General features: G+C 50.5%; 1 protein-coding gene across 8 annotated transcripts; it reads left to right on the top strand.

Annotated features, from left to right (window-relative positions):
- The first annotated feature begins 201 nt into the window (after positions 1-201).
- ARHGEF10L (Rho guanine nucleotide exchange factor 10 like) lies at positions 202-22,810 on the top strand. Of its 8 annotated transcripts, none has more exons than XM_048968016.1 (29): positions 202-298; positions 6,130-6,394; positions 6,490-6,517; positions 7,324-7,412; positions 7,569-7,652; positions 7,846-7,991; positions 8,393-8,509; positions 9,257-9,365; positions 9,947-10,042; positions 10,861-10,967; positions 11,108-11,185; positions 11,268-11,447; positions 11,586-11,702; positions 11,796-11,888; positions 12,090-12,263; positions 12,946-13,091; positions 13,753-13,767; positions 13,955-14,139; positions 14,238-14,353; positions 14,702-14,829; positions 14,935-15,035; positions 15,814-15,935; positions 16,160-16,246; positions 16,327-16,556; positions 16,726-16,880; positions 18,254-18,399; positions 20,126-20,300; positions 21,520-21,642; positions 21,715-22,810. In XM_048968016.1, the coding sequence occupies exons 2-29, from the start codon at positions 6,178-6,180 to the stop codon at positions 22,197-22,199; spliced, it is 3,849 nt and encodes a 1,282-aa protein (XP_048823973.1). In that variant the 5' UTR covers positions 202-298; positions 6,130-6,177; the 3' UTR covers positions 22,200-22,810. The 8 variants fall into 8 exon arrangements, with proteins under 8 accessions (XP_048823973.1, XP_048823974.1, XP_048823971.1 ...); XM_048968015.1 differs by lacking the exon at positions 202-298 and adding an exon at positions 2,071-2,310; XM_048968017.1 differs by lacking the exons at positions 202-298; positions 9,947-10,042 and adding an exon at positions 1,256-1,301.
- Positions 22,811-23,242: the final 432 nt, after the last annotated feature.

The raw sequence follows: 23,242 nt of genomic DNA, 5'->3' as shown, positions 1-23,242 counted from the left end.
GGGTTTGCTAATTTTATCTGTGCACAGTTTTCATTCTACATCGTTTTCGTTGTGCATGCTTTGGTTGTGCATGACAATTTCTTGCAGCTGCTCCCCATTGCAGGCCTTGCAAGGGATAGGTGCCACAGAATCACACCAGCTGTACTCAGTCAGCACTGAGGAGCACAGCTCATTTAAGTGCTGCCCACCACAGCAATCAGCTTGCTCACTCAGTTTTCCTGCAAGCCCTTTCCTGGCTGCTTGAAGTTCTCTACGACCATTGCATCTTTGCAGAATGCCCCTTGGCAGAAAGGAGTAGGTAAGCAAAGCCCTTTGGTTGGGCAGGGGCATGCTCTAACTGTGCAGCATGGCTCTGCTCTTCTGTACTCTCCCTGACCTTTTGCTTTCTCCTGTCTAGGTGTTGCTTTGTTGTTTTTTTTTTCCTCTTTCTTCTTTTGCTCCTCTATGTGCAGTTCCCCACTGCTGCGTGTATAGTGTTGGGATGTATTCAGGTGCACTCGCATGACCATGCTGCCTCATTGCATCAGCACCCGTGGTTCTGTCCAGCTATGCATTCAGCATTGCACAGAGCTTGTGGGTGCAAAACATCCCTTACAATTTCACTGCCACCACTGCTGGATGCTATGTGTGCTATGCGTTTTGTAGATGCATGCATTGCCCTGTAGGTGTGTGCAGTGCATTTGGTAGGTGCAAAGGCGTGCAAACAGCCTGCAAAAGTTTTGGCATTTGGGGACCACTTTGCCAACTTCTGTCTTCATTGCAGCTTTTGCAGAGCTCTTTTGGGTGCCCAGCAGGAAGGCTTTCAGTCCTTGCTGTGAAGCTTTTGGGATGACCTCTGGAGAAGCTCAGAAGCTTACGATTTACTGTTAATGATTATTTTCCACACATGAAAAAAAAAAAAAAAAAAAAAAACAAGAAAAATTAACTTGAATTTGCATTGTGGCAGCTGGATTGCTGTTACCCAGCCCTGAGAAAACAGACCGGTTGGGGCCAAAGTCCTCTCTGCTGCACTGCTCTTGTTCCCACATACGCTCCGTGGGTGCAAGGCAGCAAGCAGCAATGCCATTACCTGCAGGAAAAGATGTTTTTGGTTCTCTTGAGTCACCCAAAGGGCACGGGTAGTGATTATTTTTTGCTGGGCTTGTCCATCCGGTTGGGGCTGGGACCGGCCTTGCAGCCACCGCCTGCGTTTTCAAAGAGGCGTTGTGCAGAGGTGTGGCGGCGGGGTGTGCCGGGGGGGGGGGGGGGGGGGGGGGGCTTTCCTGTGCTGGGAAAACACAGCCCCAGTGCTGATGAAACAGGTGAGGTTGGGGGAAATTTGTAGCATTAAATGCATGTGTGCATGGGGTGGCCTTTGTGTTGCTTTGACTTACTGGGTCTGGTCTGTATGTTGCTTGGGGGGTGTTGGGGGGGGGGGGGGGGTGGTTAGGATGAGATGTGTGTTGAGTTTGGTGCTGAGATTTGCTGAGCCAATGGGTGTGAGAGTGGGTTGGCAGTGATTTTGCAGTGTTTGATTGGGGTCAGGAGGCATTGCTGTCTGCTCCCAAACATTCCGTCTGTAATGTTCTTGAGATGGGGGGGGGGGGGGGGGGGGGAGGGAAGGACTATCCTCCTCTGCCTGGGGCCAGAAACCAGCAGCTGCCCTGGGAATGGGAAAGAGATGAGGCTGCAAATCCTGCACATGGCACCACATTGCAGCTTTGGGGAAAATACCCTCAAAATAGGATTGTGGTGCACTTCATGTGGATAGCAGCTGCATTTTGGGGGCTGCAATCTGCAGCAAATGGTTTAGGGGTAAGAAATTCGATGAGAAAATACTTTTCTCTTAGAAATTTGGGGACACACTCTGTAACCTCCCCTGCACTCCCGGTTTTGCTCCAGGCTAGACTGGGAGCTCTTTTTGCACAAATGATATGCTCAGCAGCGAGAGGGTTAACAGGGCTGCAGCATGCAAAAGGGTTAAAAGTCAGTTTGGAGGGGGGCGGGGGGCAAGGGGGACCATATCCAGATTGGATTGGTAGCAGCAAGGGTGTAAATCAGCGATGCTTTGGGAAAAGAGAAGGGAAAGGGGGGGGGGGGAAACTGCCCAAATCCCGGCATCCCTCGCTGCCCAGCACTCCCAGCTCCGCCAGCCCCAGCGCCGCCTGCCTGCGGCCCCAGCTGGGAGCCCCCGGCCCAACCATGGGGACCTTTCTATGGGGCTGGAGGGGGTGTGGGCAGCCTTAGGGCCCCCACCGCCTGCTGCTGCCCTCGCTGCCATCCTGCTTGGCCGATGCGGACACAAAGGCAGAGGAGACACGGCCTTCCCAGGTCAGCACAGCCCTCTCCCCTTCCCCCCTCTTCCCATTCCCTCTCTATGTGTACTTGCGCTTATGTGGCCCCATGTACCCATAATCTTAAATTTATTGAAGTGTGGTGGCCCTTCTGTAGGCAGGAGGTAGCCTCGTACCTACTCTCCTTTTGCAAGCAGTTGGGGTTCGCTGCAGGAAAAAGCTTTCCCTTTCTATTTATTTATTGTTATTGCATATAGATATATAGGGTTGAGAATAGGGAGGGTGGGAGGAGGAGGAGGATGCTGAGCGTTGGCCCTTATTGCTGCTGCACAGTGCCATTCCTGCACCCATTTCTGTCCTAATCCTCCCTGTTTTCTGCACTGTTTGCAAATCGTGCAATGCTTGCAGGCCCCCCACATGTAAGCACAGCATTGGGGTGCTGAGCACCAACTCCTGGAGCTGTGTTGCTTTGGTGGCGCAATTGAATTGCAGGGTTTGCACCCACGCATGCCTGCATTGTTTTCTAGTTTATTTTTTTCCTGCAGATTTGGAAGAAAACGCCCCAAATTTCTGTAGGGTTTTGAGCAGCTCCAAAGCTGTTTGTGATGTTTTTTGGGTTTTTTTTTGACAACAAGAAGGGCTTCTCCTTTATATATAATATTCCTCAGTGATTATATTAATGCATGCTTTGCTACGGTCAGCAAATACAATGCTTGATGCTAATTGCACTTTTCCCCGTTTGTGATTTGGGGTTTTTTTGGAGGGGGGGGGTTGCACTGGAGGGCATGGTGTGGTGTATGCTGCAGAGACACAAAGTTTGCAAAGGAGATGGAAGTGTGTTTTATTTCTGAGCTTTGTTTCGGTCAGCCTGCTGGGTGTGCAAAGCAAGATTTGCCCAAAATATTGGGGGAAACAGAAAAAAAGAGGAAAAATAGGGCAGAAAAAAAGGCTTCTTATGATGTGCTGGGATGTATGTTGGCAAAGCAGCTCTGCGTGGGGGAGAAATGAAGGCAGCTGGGGACTCAAATTTGTTGTCATCTTCAGCTCTGATTTTGGGAATGCTCTTATGTTAAAAAAAAAAAAAAGGCAAAAACATTTTCTGCTTTGTGTGTTTTTTTTTTTAATGTCTTTTTAAGCATCATAATTCTGATTTTCACTTTTTTTTTTTGTTTGGAGATTTTTTTGGAGTTGTTTTTTGTGTTGCATTTGCACTTCTCATGGTGTGCGGTGGCCAAGGAATGAATTTTCCGGTTGATCAGAGATACTGAAAAGCAAAATAAAAAGGAAATTGGGAACAGCACAGTGCTGAGGCTGTGGGTTCTGCCTGGAAACACAGCAGCGGGATGTGTGCCCCAAAAAGAGCCACTCTGCAGCAGAAATGCAAACATTTTTCCCATCTTTTTCCCATCCACCAAAGCCTTTTGGTAACCGTGAGCTGATAAGAAAAGGAAAGAGTGTTGAATTCTGAATTTTCATTTGGTTGAATTTTGGGTGCAGAAAACCTCAGAGTGATAATCTGGGGGATAAAATGCCTCTTTCTGCCTTATTTCACCCACAATACTCATTCAACATCCCTTTCTGGCTGTCATCACTAATGCTTGGCCCCAAGATCCCGGATTTGAGTACTTGGAAAGCACAGGGCAACTCTTCCCCGTTGCACTCATTCCTAAACGGAAGTTTTAGAATCGCTTAGAGGCCCTTCTGTCTCTCCACCTCACTCTGGAAGTGTGAGGATTTCTACATGTGGCCCTTAAGTGCATGGGCCCAACTGGTTCTCAAAGTGCAGCTGTGACAGGCACCTCCGTGTTATATCCAATGCTACATATTTTCTTAGACCCAACTGGTGCTCAAAGCAAACTCTGCTTGCGCCTACTGTTGAGATCCCCATCTTACATTGTATTATAACGTTAATATTTTAACACGAGATGTGGGTGGTGCTCTCCATGAAAATGCTCCTGGTTTTCCAACTTCCACCTCTATTTTTTGGGGTGGAGCAAAGCTCAGTTTCCCAAGGGCAGCCCAGAGGTGGTAGTGGGAACACAGGCATGCGTCCCACGGGCAGGAGGAAGCAATAAGGAGGTGGATGAGGAAGCAGCAGCGGATTCTTATTGCTGCCTACACCCATTTTTATGGGTGATTTATGGGCTGGGGCTGGAGCACTGCCTGCTGCCGTTCTGTGTGTTTGCTCAAAGAGCTGCCTTTGGGATCTCAAGGTCTGCACCTGGACATCCTTTTGCCAGTGCTGTCACCTAGAACTCAAGCCATGCACTGACCCATTTGTATTGGCAGGAATTGGGAACCTGTGGGGTGGAGGCCCCTTTTTGCCTGCTTTTCTCCACGAAGGGCTTTGGGGCCGTGTCCTGGGCTGGCAGCCGCCCCACCAGCTGGGACCTGTCGCTCGGGCACAGAACTAAAAATACCGAGGCTGGGTGCCAGTGCCAGGAGGAGGATGCTGCCTTTAGCAGCTGGCCCTGCGTTTGTGGCTTTATTTAGATCCATCTTTATTTATTTCCCCCAGTTGGGAGGGAGACGGGGCTGGCACATTCGAGTGGCTTTAAATCCATTTTTCTGAGATATCATCCCAGTATTACACTGGGTTTCCCCGCTTGTCCTATCCTATCTGGATGTATTTTCTCAGCAAGATGCCTTATTGAGAACATGGGTAGGAGCAGCGCCGTAATTTCATCTTACAGAGATGCAATTGAACTTCATTGTTGGGCTGGAGCCCCATGATAGCAATGGGAAAATAACTGTCCGTGGGACACATGGGCTGATGGGAGCTTATGTCAACTGTCAAAACAGTAACTGACCTTATAGTGGGATCAGACCTGGGCTGAGCATCACATTGCCATCCTCCTCCCTGAAAGCAAGAAGCATTCGTGTGCTGGACCCAGGCTGCAAGCAGAGCTGTTCCCGGAGCATCTTTTTCTGGTGTCCAGGTGGCTTTTTAATCCTTTTTTTTTTTTTTTTTTTTTTTTTGTGAGGCACTTCTTTTGGGGGTGTATTTTCTATTGAGTCTTGATTTGTGTCCATAGGGATAAACTTGGAGCTTCTCATCCCCAGTGGGGTGATATGAACTTGTAAAGGGGGGAAAAGGCCAGCTTGATGCTTTTTGGGGTATTGCAGTGGGATTGGGCCATGCTTCCCATTCCCACAGCACCCATAGATGTGCAGTCCAGGGCTTGGGGTTGCTTAGGGCACTTGTGCACATGGGGAGGATTTGCTACTGCTGTTTGCAAAAGGTTTTGCAGCTCTTTTTGCAGGTGAAATGCAAAACTGAGTAGCTTGCAGCATGGTGGTGGTATCCGTTGTTCACTGGGTCGTGGCAGCTTTTGGGACCCGCTTGGGTTTTTGTGGGCTTTGGGATCTCTTTTGTTCTTTGCAGGTCTTGGGGACCCATTTGGGTCTTTGCAGCTTTTGGGATGTATTTTGCCCTGTTGTGATTTCTCTCCCATTGCACCCTCCCTTGGTCTCAGGATTCTGCCCTGCCCTTCCACTTCCTCCTGGTGACCTTTTGGGGTATCTCGTGTTACTGGAGCAGACGAACCATTGATCGCACGGAGGATGTTTGGCTCTTCCCACTCCCTGAGCATGGCTCAGTCCTTCAGGATGAATACCTGAAGCTGGGAGGGGACGGAACTTGGCCATGCATGGGTCAGGTTGGCCATGTGCATGCGTAAGATTGATCTGGTGATGCAATCTTGCTGTGCACCTGAGAGCATTGTTTCTGCTTCCTTGCAAGGTTTTGCAGCACTGGAGCAGGATCTGATTCACTGTAGGGTCCTGGGGGATGTCCAAGGGATGAATATGAGGTTGCTCTATCTTCTGAATCCATTTTTCCTTTCCTTTCCTGCAGGAAAGGCTCAGGGAAGGGCCCAGGTGGAGAGTGTGGACCCCCTGTGCCATGGCTTCATCCCAGCTGCCCCCCTGCCCCACAGTAGGTACTGTCCTTGCTTCGCAGCCCCTCAGCGAGCTTCCCCCTGGTGAGGAGGACCTGGGTGAAGCCTTTGACTTCGAGGACAGTGACGAGGAGGAGGACGAAGATTCAGCCACTGAGCCAAGCAGGGGTGCAGTGCTTCAGGCCCCTCCTCGCAGGCACCGTGCCACCAGCTGCAGCACTGGTGAGGTCCCATTGTTTCCCAAGTGTCTGCTTTGGCTGGCCAGGCTCATGAGCTCAGCCACTAACCTGATTTCTCTTTGCTTTCTTACCCTACAGAGGGGCTGGTGCCGGACACCCAGGAAGGGTATGTGTGGTTCTGGGGAGAAAATGCGATTTTGGAGGTCACCCCCTTCCTTAGCATGTCCCAGCCTGGTGCTGTGCCTCAGTTTTTCTATTTTCATTGCTGCTTATAAAAGGACTAGGGGTGTGGGATCTGAGGTTGAAGCACACAAGAATTTGGGGGGTGTTGCAGGGGGATTTCAGGGTACCTGAGGTGGGTTTTCACACAGGCACATAGGGGGAAGATACAAATCTGACAGTGAGAGGCATGTACAGGATGCAGCAAAGTGGGGAAACCAAGTCCAGCTTCACTGGAGCATCTTTCTCTTCATCTTCAGCTTTGTGTAGAACAAAGATTTAAAAAAAAAAAAAGCCTTTTTTTGACACTTGTGCATCAACCCTGTGTGTTTTTTTTTTTTTTTTTTTTTCCTCTGGGCCAGCCCTAACAAAAGGGTCTCCAAGCCCCAGAGCAGCAGGCTTTCTGCAAAGCACTGCATTTTGTTTGTACTTTTTTTCTTCCTTTGTATCGAGCTGCATCCCTCCCTGAGGGGACTCCCTGCTTTTGCAGTTTGCAGTTCAGCCGGAAAGCCAGAGGCATTGACCTCACATCTTTAACACGTCAGCTTTTCTGGCGGTGCAAAACTTCCTCCATAGGTTGCAGCTGAGTCTGCACCCTGGGTGAGGTGGGGGCTTAATTTTGCCAAATGGGGGTGAGCCCCTTGTGTTGTGGAGTGGTGGGGTTTGGGGCATGCATGCACAGTGGGGACTTGTGCAAGCTCCTTTTGATGTTCTTGGGGTTTTGCACTGATGGTGTCTTTGCCCTCCCTACAGGCTGCCAGAGCGGGTGAGCAATGGGGAAGCCTGTGAGGATCCCCATGACATCAAAACCCAGAACTGGAAGAGGAAAAGCGGCCACCAGGGTGGGTTAAAACACCTGGGGTGAGGGGGAGAACACAGCTCTAACCCCACATCCCAGCCTGGTCGTGGGATTGGGGAACAGTTTCCGCACCCTAGCTGGATTTTTGAGTCCTGATGGGGATTTCTGGGGCTGTTTCCCTGTTTTTCCCTCTCTCAAGGTGATCGCTTTGAGTTCACGGCGGCAGAGGACGATGTGATTTATGACGACGTCCCCTGTGAGAACCTCGACGCCAACCACGATGGTAGGAACAGCCCCAGGCCCTCTTCTTGTTGGGGCTGTGCACTCATTTCACAGACGGGCAAACTGAGGCCGTGGGAGCAAAATCCACATCCTGTACTGCTACAAGGGTCCAAAAAGGAAAAAAAAACAGCAGAAAAGCAGCTGGGATGATGGGGTTACAAGTCCATAGGGAAAAGCAGGATTTTGTCTAACAGGGCGCAGCCTGATCTACGAGGACGTGCAGCGTGGTGAGGAGCTGGGCTGGAGCTCCAGCGAGTTTGAGAGCTACAGCGAGGAGTCGGGTGAGGAGAGCAAGCCAGAGGCTGAGCCAGCCAAGCACCGGGCCGCCTTCCAGCCCAAGGTGAGGCTCTGTTAATTATTCTCATCTATCGATTTTTTTTTTTTTTTTTTTTTCCCCACAAGTTTACCGGACGTGTCTCAGGACTTACTCTCCACATGCTCTCACATGATGCACGATCAGCTTTTGGATTTGATTTCTCTATTTTTCCTTTTCCTTCCCCTTTTTTATTTTCCCTTTTGCATCTCAACGCATGGCTGCTGCTCCCTGCTCGCTCCCCTTCCCTGCCAGATTATGGGAACCCACTACCCATATTGTGCTGCTTTAGAACGATTTCATGGCTTCTCCTTTTTTTTTTTTTTTTTTTTTTTTTTTTAATTGTTTGGCTTCTCACCTGAATCTCTCTTCTCTGCCTTCTCTGCATCCTCTACCTTCTCCTCCTGCCTGGTTTGCTTGGGGTTCAGCTTTCTCCAGACCTGAATAGACTAAAGGAGACATACGCCAGGACTAAGAGGGACATCCTGGCTTTAAGAGTTGGGGGGAAAGACATGCAGGAGCTGAAGCAGAAGTATGATTGGAAGGTACTGTCCCTCCTTGGTCCCTTCCCTGAATTTCCCTGAGGGGAGAAAAAAGCCTCTCTGTAAGGATATGAGTGCACCTGTGCTCAGTTCAGCCCATTTTGCCCGATGATGGTTGGAGGCGTGGGGTCATCCGTCGCTATCACCTCCCCCATCCCATCTGCATCCCTCCGGTAGTTATGTCACTGATCAGCCCCCCCATCAACTGTTTGGGTTTTTATTTTTCAAGGGGCATTTGGACAGAGCGAGGTTCAGGTGTGCTAAGTGGAGCGGAGAAGGTTTAACCCCTACAGGGTTGGGAAGGAGATTATTGGGAGTGGGACAGAAACTTATTGCAAAGCCTTTCCCTGCCTCAGAGCATTCAGGTTGGTGGTTTGCAGCTGGTTTACACTGGGAATTTCTCAGTTTGCACTAAAACTACTGCAAGTCCAGGTGCAAAGCTAAGGGTGAACATCCTTTATGGCCCTACTCACAAAATCCTGCTGCAGTACACTCGTCATGCTTCCCTCCCTTTCTTGGCTTTGGCTGCATGCTCATGCTTTGCTGCATTGCACGCAAGCTGGCACATCACTGTGTCCCCACAAAGGAGATGGAGGTGGCCCCTTGGGTGCTCAGCCCCCTCCTCTTCCTCACCTTCCCCATCAGTCTCAGCCTTCCTAGGGAGGAATGGGGGTGTGTGATGTCCCCAAGGCATTGTGGGGGGGGACGCAGTGCTGCGTGACCTTGAGCATCCCAACCCCTTTTGCTCAGATGACTCAACTGATGAAGGCGGCCAAAAGTGGCACCAAGGATGGGCTGGAGAAGACCAAGATCGCAGTGATGAGGAAGGTGACCTTCCTGCACCGTAAGGAAGTACCAGGTGAGTGGGGTGTCCCCTTCCAAGCTTATATTATTCTTATATTAATCTATCTAGAATCATTAAGGTTGGAAAAAACCTCTGAGACCAATCACTCCAACTGCTGACCCATCACCATCATGCTCACTGAGCCATATCCATTTGGAATCTACTTTGTTCTTTCTCCAACTTACCTTCTGCGTTTCATGGTTTTTAATTCATTTTCCCCTTTGCTTTTTTTGGTCAGCCCCCTCCTTGTCCTTCCTAAAGCATCCAGCCCGTGGGTGCCCTATTTGCATACGTTTCAGGGCAACGCCAGCCCAAAGAGCATTTGAGCAATGTAGGAAATTATGAACTTCTCGTGAGATTTGAGGTGTTCTGCAGTTTTCTTGATCTATCCCATCAGTGCTACAGGGTGAGGTTTGGGGCTGGTGCACCACTTGGGGTTTGAACAGATCCTTTCCCTGAACATAGTCCCACATCTCTATTTAGTTTTGGTGGCACCTCGTGCTCTCCCCATAAGATAAGAAGCAGCCCCATTTTCCAGCCAAAAGAAGGAAAATGCAATGTTTTGGGGTGTCCAAAATATGATTCATACCCCGTAGGGGATGGGGAGCATAGGAGAAGGGTGAAGGAGGCGGAAAAGCTACTACCACCCACTCCTGGCATCTCAAGGGGGTCACTGGAGCATTGCGGACGAGGTAGGATCCTGCTAGGTGCCCCTCTGGATTCATTGGGGCCACTGGGGATCTGCTGCGTGTGCCATGCCCTGCTGTCAGTCTGTGGGATAGTGTCCCGGAGTGGGATTTTGGCCAGAAGGATGCTCCAAGCATCCCACGTGCAATGCTGGTTTTAAGGAGGGGGGGGGGGAAGCACCCAGCATGGCCCCTTGGAGCCACCAGCAACGCGTTGGGATCCTCCCTTCCTAAATTAGGGAAGGAAAAAGGTCACCCGGGCGGCAGCGCCCTCCCCTCTGGTTATTTATATGCACAGGGATGGGAGCGGGGTGCTGGGGGCTGGGGTGGCCGTAGTGGGGCCGGCGGCTGCAGCATGTGGAAGAGAAAGCTGTCCCTGCCTCACGACACCGTGATCCGCTCACCCTCCTCTTCCTCAGTTGCTTCGGCCTCGGGTAAGGCAGGATTGGATGCCAGGAGGTTTGTGTTGTGCTTTTGCTCTGCACTTTGCTTTGCGTTGCTGCTTTTTTGTGCCCCTCTGTGATCAGAGCCATTCTTGAAGGAAGGAAACAGAGGGGGTTCCCTAATCTGGGATGCTTTCTGGGGAGGATTTGGCCCCTTCCCACTGGGATCTGACAGCACCTCAGCTCACAGAGCCCTGACTCATGCTGGTGTCTGGTGACAGCTGCAGTGCTTGAGACAGGCAGTGCCGGCAGCTGTAAACCTTGTCAGAGCCCCTGGAGCATCACAGCATGCCTCCTTCTAGAGTGGGGGTGTGCTCAGCACCAAGAAGCTTGCAAGAAAAATGTGAAATAAGTTTATTTTGTTTTGCTTTTTGGTGGTAGGAGATTCAGAGGAGGAGGACACAGGTTTCCTGGAGGTCACCGTCTCCGACGTGAAGCACCCACCGCCCGAACTTGGCCCCATGCCCACAGGGCTCAGCCCCCAGCAGGTGGGTGCTGGATGGGCACCTCCTTCACCTTCCCTTTGAGCATCTCAAAATAATAATTTTACAAGTGAGTGAGCACGAAGCAGTGTATCTGGGGTCACTTCTGCATGGGGTTTGTTTTCCCCTTCCCCATTTATTTGCAGGTGGTGCGGCGACACATTCTGAGCTCCATTGTGCAGAGTGAGCGCAGCTATGTGGAATCCCTGAAGCGCATCCTGCAGGTGGGGAACCCACCTTTGGGGGAGTGTTTTTAGGAGTGTTGGAGGGGTTTGGGGGATGCTGATGTTCTGCTGGTTACTGTAGGATTACAGGAACCCGCTGATGGAGATGGAGCCCAAAGTGCTGAGCGCCAGGAAATGCCAGGTGGTGTTTTTCCGCCTGAAGGAGATTCTGCAGTGCCACTCCATGTTCCAGATCGCCCTCTCCTCCCGCGTGGCTGAGTGGGACTCTGCTGAGAAGATTGGGGACCTCTTTGTGGCCTCGGTAGGAGGAGAGTTGAGTGCCCCTTCCCAGCAATGGGGTTGGAGGATTGAAGTGATGCATCCTCCATGGGTACTCCCAGCATAAGCACCCATAGCCCCATTTTAGGGTGCCTCACAGCCCTTCTTCCCTTTCACAAAGTTCTCCAAGTCAATGGTGCTGGATGTCTACAGTGACTATGTCAACAACTTCACCACTGCCATGTCCCTTATCAAGAAGGCTTGTCTCACCAAACCTGCCTTCCTCGACTTCCTTAAGGTCAGTGGGTCCCAAATGTGGGCACATGCAGCTGCTGGTCACCATTTTGGATGAACCCCTCCCCTTTTTTAATTTTAACTTTACTCCCAGTAGAAGCGGCAGATGGCCAGCACTGATCGCGTGACGCTTTATGGGCTGATGGTGAAACCTATCCAGAGGTTCCCCCAGTTCATCCTTCTCCTACAGGTATGGGTGACGCCATGCTTTGCACCCCACTTTGGCAGGCACAATACTTCAGGGTGGCTCAGCAATGGGCTTTTGGGGTTGGCAGCCTGCTTGGGGCTTGTGGGAAGCGCCTTTGGGACTTCCGCTATCCCAGCGGGGGGTTTTCCTCCATCGCAGCTTGTTGAAGCTGGTGACACTGTGCTGATGATTGTCTCTCCCCAGGACATGCTGAAGAACACCCCCAAGGGCCATGCGGACCGCCTGTCCCTCCAGCTGGCTCTCACTGAGCTGGAGACATTGGCTGAGAAGCTCAACGAGCAGAAACGTGTGGCTGACCAGGTGGCTGAGATCCAGCAGCTCAGCAAAAGCATCAGTGACCGCAGCAGCCTCAGTAAGGTGCGTGTTTCAGCCTTGCTCCTCTTCCCCATTCCCTTGCAATGGGAGTTTTAGGGGCTGGGTTTGCAGCTATCCCCTTTGATTGGTGTTTGCAGAAGTGGTGAAGTTTGGGGCTCCCCTTTTGGGGAAGCCGAGCTCTTGTTTTCACAATAGCATTTAGCAAAAGCAAAAAATAAGTCTGCGACTCAGGAAATTTTCATCTGTAGTCTCCTCCCCTCTATCCATCTGCTTGATTTTGCAACTGTTGGTGGAGAACCCTGCACCAAACCATTGCAACACATCCTGGGCTGTGCTAGGAGCACGTGGTGGCCTCTGCAGCCTGGCCCAGGGTCCAGCATTTAGGGACAGAGGACAAAACAAATCCCAAAGGGGGCTGCAGAAGGGTCATGTTGAGGACTCTTTGCTCTTGGCAGAGTGGAATTCACATGCAAAGAGGTTGCACTGTGGTGCAAAGGGTCTGTGCTGTGCAAAGCTGGAACATTTTGCCCAGGCATTGCACTGGGGTGTTGTGCGCATGTGTTGTACAGTGAGCATTTTGCACAGGCATTTCTGCAGAGCTTGGAGCTGTGCGTGCCCCTAGGAAAGGGAGAATCATTGCACAAACCCAATGCAGCCCAAATTGCAGGGCAAGAACCACACGAGCTCTGGGGCTGAGCCCCTTTCCTGCTGTATCCTCCTGCAGCTGCTGAACTCAGGGCAGCGGCAGCTCCTGCTCTGTGAGACGCTGACAGAGACGGTGTATGGCGACCGGGGGCAGCTCATCAAGTCCAAGGAGCGGAAGGTTTTCCTCCTCAATGACATGTTGGTCTGCGCCAACATCAACTTCAAGTACGTGCCAGCAGCCCCAAGCCACTTAGCGAAAGTGATCCCATCAGCACCTCTCCCCTTCCCCACTTTTATTTTGGGCTTAAAGGGTTTTGCTAGCCTTGCCCTGTGTATAGGAACAGTTGAATCACGGCCTGAACCTCTGATCACCTGAGGTAAGCACTGAGTCAGCTGCTGGCGCACAGGTGAAAGTGATTCAGCTGTGTGATCAGAAGGGGTGGAGCCTGGCTGCACCTCTCAGACCCCATTTAAGGGCTGACTGCCACTGAGGAAGGGTCTCTTTCTGGAGATCCCTCCCTTTGGATTGTTTTTCTGTGAGCCTAGGATATGGGTGAGGATTTTCATTTATTGTTGATTATCTCTTTCCACTGTGATAATCCTTCTAGATGTACGACCTGTGAAATACCAGCCTAGCCACGCCACTCTGCTAATTGTATATTTGATGATTGTACACCCCCAAACTGTTTAGCCTTGCTTTGGAGGAGGAAGCCTAAATTTGGGGCTATTTTGCCCTCAAATCCTTGTGTTGAGCATCTGTGCAATGATCCTATGGGAGCTCCCTGGGTTTTGGGGTCTTGTGGATTGGTGCTGCTAAGGGTAAGGGATAAACCCTCTTCTTGCCCCTAGTAATGCATTTTTATTAACATTTTTCCCCCCTGTCCAGGCCAGTGAACCCAAGGTAGGCATTAAGTGTGGCTTGCTGTGTTTGTGCCCTGTGTATGGGGGTGAAGGCATGTGCCAGTGCACGTCATGGTTTTGCAAGCTGTGCTCACCATCTGCTTTTTGCAGGGGGGATCCAGTGGGGTTTGCAGGACTAGCAACACCAGCTGCCGATTGATTTGCTATTTCACATCCTCCCTTGGCAGAGGCCAGCTGGAAATTAGCAGCCTGGTGCCACTGGGCCCCAAATATGTGGTGAAGTGGAGCACGGCCCTCCCGCAGGTGCAGGTGGTGGAAGTGGGGCAGGAGAGCGGTGCCTACGACAAGGACAATGTGGTCATCCACAACGCTGGTGCCAAGAAGCACGCACCCACTGGGCCGGCCTCGCACAGTGAGCACCTGGCCCCAAGCCACATGATTTTTTGGGGTGTATGGGCAACATTACTTCCAATCCTGCATTTCTCCCTTTTTCTTTTTTTTTCTCCCAAGATAAAGTCTACCTGGGGCCACCGCGGCTTTTCCAGGAGCTGCAGGACCTACAGAAGGACCTGGCAGTGGTGGAACAGATCACCTTGCTCATCAGCACGCTGCATGGCACCTACCAGGTACCAAAATGCCAGCTCTTTGGTACAGCTCCCACCATTCTGGGGGACACAAGCACTGCCATTCTGGGGGCACATCTCTTGCTGTTTTAGGAGAGAACCTGCTAAGACTTGACTTGAGGAGCTGCAGGGCGCTCGTTTGAATGCTCTGTGCTAGCCCCATGGATATCTGTCGCTCCTCCTTAAATGATCTTGCTAGAACTGGATGACCTTTAAGGTCCCTCACAACCCAGGTCATTCAGTGGTTTGGTGGGTGGGTGGGTGGTTCCTGAGCTCCTCAGCTGACTTGCAGATGGATCCTGGGGATTTGGGCTTCTGGAGGTATTTCCACCATTCCTCTCTCTCCCTCAGAACCTGAACATGACAGTGGCCCAAGACTGGTGCTTGGCCCTGCAGAGGATGATGAAGGTGAAGGAGGAAGAGATCCACTCTGCCAACAAGTGCCGCCTCCGTCTCCTGCTGCCTGGCAAGCCGGACAAGTGGGTTCCCAATTCTGGGGATAGACGGGGCTTTCCCTGATGCTACCTCCGCTGCAGAGAGGAGGAGGAGAAGGATGAAGGCAACCTACTGACTTTTCCGTACAGGTCTGGCCGCCCCATCAGTGTCATGGTGGTCTTCATCACTCCAAATCCTCTGAGCAAGATCTCCTGGGTCAATTGCCTTCACCTGGCCAAGATTGGGCTGCGTGAGTACCTGTTGGAGTGATATTGCTTCTAAAAACAAAATCTGGGGGCAGAGAAGGGGTTGCATCCTGGTGAATGAGTGGGAGCAGGGTACGAGGTGGGATGAAGGTGCTGGAAGAAGCATTTGGTTGGAAGGGGGAAATGGCATTTCCTTCCTCAAAATGTTTTGTTTCAGTGCTTTTGAGTGGTGTCTCTGGGATGCTTGGTGATATGGTCATATGCTGTCTTTGTTGCTGTCTTTGTTCTGTTTCCTAATGAAATAGGGCAAATAATAAGGGAAGAGTCCTTCCTCCTGATACCTCCATGTCTCTCTTCCTATTTAACACCATGAATCACTGCAGCAAAAAAAAAAAAAAAAAGTTTAACGGCAGAAATATTATTCCAGCCCAGGGGGAATCCAAGCACTCAAACACGATTTCAAATGATTTTTGATTCCCTTGTTTTGAGCAGTTTATGTTGTTTTTAATCTGTGTTGCCTGGGGGATAATCCTGTATCCATGAGTTTGAAATGAAAACACATTAAAACCTGATGTGAAGAAATGCATTAGGTTTTTCCTTCCATATTTGTCATGGTTTGTGGGGGTGAGTGAGTAGGGGGTGTTGATGCTGCTTAATGTGGTTGCTTGGGCAAGAGCTGGAGAAGATGCTGGGATGCGCACCATGGATGTGGCTTCTTGCGGCATCCCAAAGGCTGGTGTTGGGGTGGGTGATGTTGCATCTCTTGCTGTACCCAATCATGCTTATTTTGGGGCTGTCCTTAATCTACTCTGCTCACCACAGGGGAGGAGAACCAGCCGGGCTGGCTCTGTCCCGATGAAGACAAGAAGAGCAAAGCTCCCTTCTGGTGCCCCATTCTTTCCTGCCACATGCCTGCCTTTTCCTCCAAAGCCCTCGATCTGCAGGTAAAAGCATTGTTCATCTGCCATATAGCTCTTTCCCCTCCTGCTCCCTTTTTGGTGGTAATAGACTGAAATCCCATGGTGGACAGGTTGTGGGAGGGGGTGACCATGTTGCTTGTCAGAAATTGATACAGTCTAGGGGACAAATGGAAGAAATACAAGCTTGGACTGCAGTCAGGTTTTGATTTTTCGGGCATGTGTGGGGTAAATGCATGTGTCTCCTACAGCTCAGCGCTGCAGTGCACAACCCTGTGCAATCCTCACTGTTGGGTTTCTCTGCTGTCAGCACCTCATTGCCGCAGGGCTACCTCTGGGTGAGCAAACTGGGCCAAAAAACATTAGGTTTGGGTTATTTCCATCCTCAAGGTGCTAAAACTTGTTGTGATCCCCACAGGTTGGGGGTGGCCAGGCAGGTGCAGGGGGACAAGTGGAGATCTTCTCCCTCAATCGCTCAGTGCCACGGACGGTAAAATCCTTCCCAGTGGCATCGCCAGTGCTGTGTATGGAGTACATCCCCGAGGCAGCTGAGGGGGACACGGAGGGGACCGAAGAGCCCCGGGCAGGTGCTGAGCAGCCCCCTGCAACTCTGCATCCCACTGTTTGCTTGGGACTGCGGGACGGCAGGTGAGCACCAGTGTGCAGTTGTGCATATGTGGGGGTGTGCGATTGTGCATCCACTGCTCCTGCAACCCTCTTCTGTATGCAATTACTGCAAAGGAGCTCTGCACCAAAATTTTGAAGCAATGACCGCCAGCACCTGCTGCTCTTCCTGCTCTTGCATTTTTCCCATTAGTATCGCAGTGTACAGCAGCGTGGACACGGGGACGCAGTGCCTGCTGACCTGCAAGAGCCCTGGCTTGCAGCCAGTCCTCTGCCTGAAGCACAGCTCTGAGCACCTGTTTGCAGGGCTGCAGGATGGGACAGTGGCCGCATACCCGAGGAACAATGGTGAGGAGAGCAACCCTGTTCGTGCTTTGCTGTGACGCTCCAGGAATGGGGAGTGGGATGTATTGAGTGTGCTGGTTGCTAAAATAGTGCTGGAAGCACCATTTTTGCACTATTTCATCCTGTTTTGCAACCCTGAGTGATGGTGGGAGATGGCATTTTGCATTGGCATAATGAATAGGGCTCAATTTGGGCCCTGTAGTGTGGTCTCAGTGGCCAACAAGGGGGAGATGCAGCAGCAGAGATTTTGCTTTGAGGGTGGTATCTGAGGACTTCCTGGGAGTCATTTCCCTGCTGTTTTTCTCCGCTTCATCACTAGAGGGTAGAAAAGGGCCTCAAATAGCACTCTGATCTGGGGAAAAAAAACCAAACTTGTTAGCTCACAACCTGCAGCAAGTAGCACCAAAGCTGCTTATAGTGTGTATATAAGCACCTCTGCACCCCACTTTCTCACTTAAGTGTGCAAGCTAGTGAATAGCGTGGATTTGATTTCCCCTTCATTGCACAAATGCATGTGAAAGGCAAAAAGCTGCTAGCAGGGTTGTGTTTTTTCTTTTTTAATATCTTCTCCCTACCTTCTGCAAATTTGCTGTGTGGCTTCATTAGAGCAAAGGTTTCCTGAAATAGCAGTGAGTAGAGCCCACCTACAGCATGCTTTGCTTGGTAGCAAAGTCCTGCTGCTGGGAGCAGAGCTGTGACAGCCTCAGGGCTCTTTAAATTCTTGGATCCTGAGTATATGGTTTTAAAATTGCAGTGGAAATAGATTGCCCACTTGAAAGCAAGGCAGTTACCCATTGGTTGTGGTGAGTTCATGGGAACCCAGATTGGTTCTCTTTCACTGAGACAATTCAGTTTGGCCCCAGATGAATGAACTCTGGAGTAGCAGTTTAGGAGTCAAAACAAATGAAAAACAAAACAAAAAACAAGGTGGGCGGGGAGGGGGCAACAACAATTCCTGTGCCCAAGCATTGCAGGTGGCTGTGCAGCTGTGGCTGTGTGCAGCTGCCAGGGGATGTTTGCATAGCAGCAAAGCATCCCCAGCTCTGGGTGCTGCAAACTGGGGGAGTCTGTTGCCTGTGCACACTGCCCCATCCTTTATTTTTCATGCAAATGATGGAAGGGAGACCACTTGTCCCAGGCTTGACTGCTGTTCATGTGACTTCTTTGGGATTGGGGCAGAGCTCAGACCTGTGTTCCCAGTGATGGTATTGAGATTTGAGGCTGCAGGAGGTGACCCCAGCACCCAAAGGGGACGCATTTGTGCAGTAAGGAAGCTCAGTGCTAGCATTTCTTTGCACATGCTGCAGTTGGGCTTATGTGAAAATATCTATTGTTTCCCCCTGTTTTTGAGTCTTGGTCTCTGTGCTCTGCTCTAGTGGGGCTGTGGGACCTGACTGAGCAGCCTACCTGCCTGCCTGTGGGCACCAGCCCTGTGCGAGCGCTCTTGATGCTGGATGAGACCCTATGGGCCAGCTGTGCCAACCAGGTCACCGTCCTTGATGCCTCCACCCTCTGTGCTCAGGTACCTCAGGAGAACCCAGCATCGTCACCACCCCCTGTGCCCCTTTTGGGACAGTTTTCTTGTAGCTATGTGAGCAGGGATGTTCACATAGGGATAGTCATCTCTATTTAAAACAAACAGACAAACAAACAAAAAAACAATGACAAAAAACCTCTTACCTTTAATTTTCAGATTTTGTACCTAAACTTAGTTTGCATGTATTAGCTGTCGTAAATCCATCCTAAAACGAGTGCCGAGGATGAATAATGCATCAGGGGACTGTATTAGTTTTCTGTCTCTGATCTTATTTATGACAGGAGCCAGCTGGGAATTCTCGCAGAAGAAAAACATGGGAGAAAAAGAGGGAGGCACAGCCTGGGTGATGCCATACCCAGTGGCACTGAGCATCTCTATGGGGGGGATGGAATAGGGCCTGGGACTCGATGCAGGTTGATAGCGTGCAGCAGCGGGTTACAGCTCCAATTGCTGCTCTCTGCTTGTCTGAGTTGGGTTGGATTCCCTATGGGAAGTTGCACGTGTCCTGTTTAAGAGCAGCTCTGCAAACTCAGGTCCATAAATAGCAGATTGGGAATGTAGCCCTAGGGAATAAGTCCCACACTGGATGGGAGGAAGGGGGAGATGTCCTAATAATCTTCATCCACCTCTGCTTTGTGCAAGAATGCTGGGATGCTGCACCACACTAATGGTCTCCAGACAGGGCTCTGTTGCTGCTCCTTTTCTTTTAAAAGCAAAATTTCAAACCCACAAGGGAAGTCACGTTGAAGTGGGTGCATGGTGGTGATTCAATCCTGCATGCTGCTCACCAACAAACTGCACTGTGGGCTCATTGCTGCACTGTGGAAAGCGGGAGCTGCATTGCAGCAAGACCCTGGACTTGCAGTTAAGCAGCAAATGAGTGCCTGTAGAAGCATGCACAATGCGTGCTGCAGCCACGCTCCTGCTCCTAGCAGGTTCCTCCATCATGTTAACCCCTAAACTTCCCCTTTTCTCAGCACTGTCATACTACCACAGCCTATTTTCCTCCAGAGCATCCTGTATCTGCAGACTCGAGCCATTCCCAACCTGCTTACGATGCTAATCTGAATTTTTATGCCTAATCTGCTGCTTGGGAGATTCTCAGGGAGTTCGTTTCATGAACGTGGTTTCAGATCCATAAATCCAATGCTCTTCAGTGTGATATTTAGGGTTCGTGAGGGTTTACTGCAGCAGGGAGAGGTGGAAAATGTGTAGAAAACAGGTAAACGTGGTGTTGTTTGGGGTTTTGGTTGTGTTGGAATATGTCAGAGGAGGATGGTTCTGTTTTCTGTTCCTCTCGTTCAGAAGTCACCATGAACCACCAAACCCTAAGCAGGTCCTGTGCAGGTGCTGAGTCTTTGCTTGCTGGCTTTTGGTGCAGGAGAAAGGCAGGAAGGTGTTGTTCCACCTTGGTGTAAGGTTGAAAGACGCACCTAGGTCCAGCAAAATGTCCTGTAAAGAGAACTGGGAAAGAGTGGTGGGAAAGGCTGAATTGTTGCCCCTACGGAGCCAAGAGGAGATTGGTGAGGGGCTGAGTTTGGTGTCTGCTAAAAGCAAAGCTGGTGAGGAAGGCCAGGACCTCTATCCCACCTCCTGCCATCCCAATATGAGTCTGCAGCCCTACAGCAGCCTCTAGAGAGTCCAACTAAACAGCCTTTTATTGAGATTTCTTCTTTATTTTGACTTCATCTTGATTCCTCCCTCTGGGCAGCAAACCTTTGAGGCTCATCCGGACACAGAGGCCAGCGTGACACACATGATCAAGGCGGGCAGTGGTGTTTGGATGGCGTTTTCCTCTGGTTCCTCTATTCGCCTCTTCCACACCGAGACACTGGAGCACCTGCAGGAGATCAACATTGCCACCAGGACTACCTTTGTCCTCCCAGGTGGGGCTCCTCATCCCAGTGAATGAAAAACCTGGGATATCTATCCTCCAGGTGCCTTGCTTTAAAGAGAAATTGTGCCGTGAGTTTATCTGCTGGAAAGGTTTGAGCTTTGTCTTGTGACCTCCCGCAATAGGGTTGCAGGGATGGAGCTGGGAGCATCACTCTGAAGACTCGAGAGCTCTAGGGAAAAAAGCTAGCATTCTGAGGGAAAGGGGCGTTTTTAGGCTGCAGGAGCTTTAGGATGGGCTTAGGCAGGTCTGAGTAGGGTTTTAGCAAGGCCGAGCTTTGCTGGAAAGCTGGGAGCCCTTTGTCCATGCATCCAGTCTTGGCACTTGTACACCTATTCATGCATTTACTCTTCACACTTGTGCATCCCATTCATGCATGTTTGTGCATCAACGCATGCCATCCATGCATCTCACTCCTGCTGCTACTACACGCATCCGTGCACTGCATCTGTGCACCCCATCCTTGCATCCATCTTTGCTCCCAAGTGTTTCCACGTACCCCATCCTTAATTATACCTGTGTGCATCTGTGCATGCATGAATGTGCCCCATCTTTGCATCCATGTACCTATATTTGCACCCTTGCAGGACTTTTTGCTCATGCACACCTCTACCTCATGCCCTCTCTTTCCACCTCTTTGGCTCTTAGCTGCTCTGATGTGCCAAGGAAAAGATAAGGCTCAGCCCTGGGCTTGCAAGGTTGCCTCCCACTTGTTCCAGCTACAAAACGTTGTAATTGCATAATTAGTTATACGCGTGCTACTCATGTAAGTTGCTTTTTTTCTTTTTCTTTTTCTTTTTTTTTTTTTAGGGCATATTAAAATATTTATCACTTCCTTTTCTTCCTGGGCAAGTGAGCATTGGGTATTAATGCATTTTTGAACTTGTGCTCCCTCATCCTTTTTAACCAGACAGCCCATTAATAAAGCTCTTGCCGAGAACTGGAGTTACATCTCCACAGATATATTGCTTCACTGAGTGCGACGCTGCAGCACGAAGTCCCTGCGATAAAATATTCATGTGCCATTAGAAGCCTCACTTCTCTCTGCTCCTCTTGCTTTCTTTTTTTCCTTTCTTTATTTATTGATATTTTCATGCTTTTCTCCCCATGCAGAGATCTTCATGCATGGATGATGCTTGATTTTTGGGATGGCAGTTATCCACTTTGAAGGGACAGTGCTGCTGCAAGCCTCTTCTCTCCCTTTTTTTCAGGGCAAAGACATGTCCGTGTCACCAGCCTGCTCATCTGTCAGGGCTTGCTGTGGGTCGGCACTGACCAGGGCATCATTGTTCTGCTGCCTGTGCCCCGATTGGAGGGCATCCCCAAAATCACTGGTGAGCACCCCAAAAATTTCCTCGTAAGATGACATTTGGGATCTTTGTTATTCAAATCCCTGTTTTGCACAGGAAAAGGCATGGTGTCCCTGAATGGGCACGGCGGCCCCGTGGACTTCTTGGCCGTGGCACTGAGCACGTTGGCCCCCGATGTGCTGAAAGGAGACCAAGAGGAAGAAGAAGGTGGGGAAGAGAAACCCTCAGAGCTGGATGGACCCCCACCGCGGGAAATGAGGAAAAAAGGGATCCTGTTGCAGTACCGCCTCCGTTCCACCTCCCACCTCCCTGGGCAGCTGCTGTCAGTGCGGGATGCTCCAGCTGGGACTGTGACCCCAGAGCACACAGAAGAAGATGGCTCCATCTACGAGATGGCCGATGACCCCGATGTGTGGGTCCGGAGCCGGCCCTGTGCCCGCGATGCTCCCCGCAAGGAGATCTCCTCTGTCGCCATCATTTCAGGGGGCAGAGGGTACCGTAACTTCAACTCTGAGCCGCAGCGCCGGGGCGGTGATGCTGACAGCACCCTGCTCATCTGGCAGCTCCCGCTGATGCTATAGCAGCCGGGGGATGCCCGCGCGGCGCCTACCTCAAAGCCACCCTACACGCTGCCGTGGGGCGGTCGCATTGGTGAGTGCACCACCCCATTATTTTTTTTTTTAAAAAGGAGAAATGAGGAAAAAAATAACAAAAGGAAAATCACCATAAAAATTGTGATTTTTGACTCCCCTGCCTCCCCCCAAAAAACACCCCAGTTTGCATGCTGGGAGAGAGGAGTTTTTAAACGTGGAAAGCAATGACCTCCTTGTGGGCTTTGGAGGCGCTGGGGCTGTGCTTGAAGGCATTTGTGTGTCTGCGTGTGGATATCTATAAATATATATATAAATAAGGTGTATATTATGAGCTGTATAAAGAAGGAATCTGTATATATTGGGGCACTTGGAGATGCAGAAATAAAGAAGAGGTGTGAGCACTCATTGGATACTGGCTGTGCTGAAACGGGGTTTTGCTGAAATAGCCCTTTTTTGACTATGAAGTGAGGATTTGGGGTTACATAATGCAGTGTTTTGGGAGCTGGTTTGGGGACTTCCGATTGGAGCATAAGAGCTGTTTCTGGAGGACAGGAAATTTTGGGTGAAATTCAGCCTGGAAATAAATCCCATAGGAATCAGCATGTTTCCTTGCAATACTTTGTAACCTGTTTGTGCAGATGTTTTCTTTCCATTGCAGCTCTTTCTCCATCTTTGTCAACAGTATCCCAACGAGTTGATATGACCCTCATGCTCAGAAATCAAGAAGCAGCCTTAAAATTGCCCTTTTCTCCCCAGAAATGGTTTGGGATGGAGGGGATAATGGACAGAGGGGATAGAATAATTCAGGTTGGAAAAGACCTATAAATGCATTAATTCTGACTATCAGCCCATCGCCAGCGTGTCCCCAAGTGCTACGTATCTTCATCTCTTGAAAGCCACTGGACAGTGACTCCACCACTTCCAAAGGTGCCCTATCTCTTTTCTCTCCTCAGACCTCTCCTTCCACGCAGAGAATCCCAAGGCCAGGGAGGTCTGCAGATTTGTCTGCGGACTAAATCAATTTATAATGT

This window comes from Lagopus muta, chromosome 21 (assembly GCF_023343835.1).
Source record: "Lagopus muta isolate bLagMut1 chromosome 21, bLagMut1 primary, whole genome shotgun sequence".
NCBI classification, from domain to species: Eukaryota; Metazoa; Chordata; class Aves; order Galliformes; family Phasianidae; genus Lagopus; species Lagopus muta.
The sequence above is the reverse complement of the archived record's forward strand: the minus strand, read 5'-3'. Positions and strand labels throughout refer to the sequence as shown.